Source organism: Austrofundulus limnaeus, unplaced genomic scaffold, assembly GCF_001266775.1.
Source record: "Austrofundulus limnaeus strain Quisiro unplaced genomic scaffold, Austrofundulus_limnaeus-1.0 Scaffold796, whole genome shotgun sequence".
Lineage (NCBI taxonomy): Eukaryota > Metazoa > Chordata > Actinopteri > Cyprinodontiformes > Rivulidae > Austrofundulus > Austrofundulus limnaeus.
In genome coordinates, this window is record NW_013953198.1 from 108,247 (window position 1) to 110,956 (window position 2,710).

At 40.4% G+C, this 2,710-nt stretch overlaps 1 protein-coding gene across 2 annotated transcripts in view; it reads left to right on the plus strand.

The window, feature by feature from the left end:
* LOC106532581 (calsyntenin-2) overlaps positions 1-2,710 on the plus strand; it is a 119,477-nt gene that overhangs the window by 101,078 nt on the left and 15,689 nt on the right. Inside the window, exons 13-14 of one of the 2 annotated variants that reach the window (XM_014028678.1) lie at positions 175-336; positions 442-587. In XM_014028678.1, the coding sequence (XP_013884132.1) occupies positions 175-336; positions 442-587 (308 nt within the window). The remainder of the gene's footprint in view (positions 1-174; positions 337-441; positions 588-2,710) is intronic. The other variant, XM_014028679.1, reaches the window with a different exon arrangement.

Genomic DNA, 2,710 nt, shown 5'->3' on the forward strand with positions numbered 1-2,710 from the left:
TGGTGAATGCCACAAATTCTCCTAAATCACTCGTACGCACAATTTAAGAACAAATCTGTGCGTACGAACGGTTCTTGCATGAGGCCCAATGTGTGCTGAGCCAGGCAATAAGGTCAATGAGAAGCTGAAAAATGAGCCTGTGTGTGCATTTGTTTGTGTTTACGGCACGTCCAGCAGGGGTTTTGGAGGAGATCATTCACAACTTGGACTACTGTGATGTCCTGGTATTGGGGGAGGAGCTGAACCCAGAACAAGAATCTCTCCAGCTACAGCAGATATTTCTGAAGGGAAAGCACCTGGACACCACCAACTCCACCTCGGGCATGTCCATATATGGTAAGTTAGAAACAGTAGCGCTACATCTTGTGCTTTATTAGTCTGGTTTAATGAACACAACACTGTGACACTGCCGTACCAACCCTCCACTCTTCTTGTCTGCAGGTGTTGACTCCATGTCACACTACGAACAGGTGATTCGACAGGTCCGTTACTACAACAGGCAGCCTGAACAGCTGACAGAAAGGAGGTTTCGCCTGACCTGCTCAGAGCTCAACGGGCGCTACACCAGCAATGAGTTCAATGTTGAGGTCAGTCAAACATTTTTTTTTTTTTGTTTTTATCTGGTCAACTTCATTAAAGACGCACCACTGGCCAATGCATTGTTTATTTTAAAGTGAAAATTAAGGCAACAGTTAATACAGTCAGGGTTGTGGTCTGTTTATTGGACACAGCACTGCTTGAATTAAATGCTGTCAAACCTGTGATCAACAGGTTGCTGGTTTGAATCCCCAGAACACAATAGAAAAAATGTTGGTGGGATAGGTGAAGCACCGACACCTGCTTCCACTCTGGAATCCTGAGCAAGGCTCTTAAACACCCCCCACCACCCACCAAGCAGTTTGCTGCTGACTTACACAATTCCAAGTTCAAAAGTTTTACAACAGTTCATGCAAACACTATTTCACAGACCTTCTACACAAGAGTCAATTGCAAAATAAACAATATTATTTACATTGTTATTATTATTTGTAAGCAGAGATCCAGCAACCTGCCACCTGATGTCACTTTTATGATATTTCTGCAAAAATAAACGTAATGTAAACTGATTTTAATGTAAATGATATTGTATTAAAAAACTGCAGTGGAAGATACAGCAGTTATTTTAAAATAACGTATCCTTAAAGTTTCAAACCTTTACATCAGTGATTCTTAACTGATGGATCATGACCCGATACTGAGTCAGGAGTCTTTGCTAAGAGGAAAAAATAGTTTTAAGAAAAAAAATTCTATGTTCTGATTGTTATTTCAGTCTAATGGTTATTGCTTGAATATATGACTGATTAGACTGTGTAATCTATAAATTCAGTGGGTGAGTATTGTGTTAGACTTACATATGTTGAGTCTTTTTGATACTCTCCAGCTGTAGCTGGAGTTTTTTAGTTTACATTTGAGCAGGAAAGTACTGTTTGTTATATCACTGTTGGAGCTGAATTACTGAAACTTTATGTTGATATGTCACTCCAGAGTATAGTGGTGTATTCACGCCTGACACATTTGATTCCCTTTAAATGGAGCAGAGTTCATTTCCCCTGTTGTTCGGGACCTTTTATGCAGGTGTGAATACACTCATGCAAACCCTAGTGCAGACCAAACAACTGGACCGAGACCTCCTTTTTGAGGTGGTCATGGTCCACTTCTAAACAAACTCTGAAGCGGTTCACTTCTGGTGTGACTACAGACTGGTCTTGACCCAAACCAACTAGGAAACATGCGTCTTATTGGACTTCATGAGCCACCATTGCTAAGCACCATGGTGAAAATTAGCCCTTCAGTGTTGCTAATGCTACCACTGTGCTACAAACAATGATCTAGGTCAGGGCATAAAGAGCATCTCGCCTTTTTGTGGCATGCACTTGCAGATACATCCCAAAATTCGAAGTAGCCTATATCATCACAAACCACAGCTGAATGTTCTGCTCTTGAAATTCTAAATGGTATTTCAGTTATTAACACCACCATCTTTATTTTTGTGTCTGTACTTTGTTCCTTCCCCTGTCATTTCTGTCCAATGGGAGCAATGATTGTCATCCATGTGATTTTGTAGAAAAATTATTCCACATGCAAAAAAGCACAATATGAATGCAAACTGCACCAAACCAAAACAGAACAAAAAATAAAGCCCGCTATTGGTCTGGACCAAACAAGTGGACCAAAGGATTTTCCTGGTGTGAATAGACCCTAACTCACAAAATTTTAAAAATGCATCATAAAGAGGAAAAAAATACATAAATCGGACTTAACTATGAGTCACTGAACCAGCTTCACAGTTTTGCTTCACACACAAAGATTTTGAAAGAAATATTTGAATATTCCTGCAAAAAGTCACCTCAATCTTCACCAAAAGTGCTACGGGTTGATGCTGCTGCTATTTGTGCTTTCAAATAATCATAGAATTACATGGTACCTTGGTAATACTGAATTGACAGCAGGGTAAAGACTGCAATTGACTGGTGACCTGTCAAGGGTGTACTTTATCTTATTCCCAATGACAGCTGGCACCAGCAGCCCGTAAACCTGAACTGTACTAAGTGGCTAGATGTAAATGGACTGTACTTATACAGCACCTTTTGAGCCAACCAGCTTACTCAAAGTGCACTCATTTACTCATTTACACACACACACACACACACACACACACACACACACACAC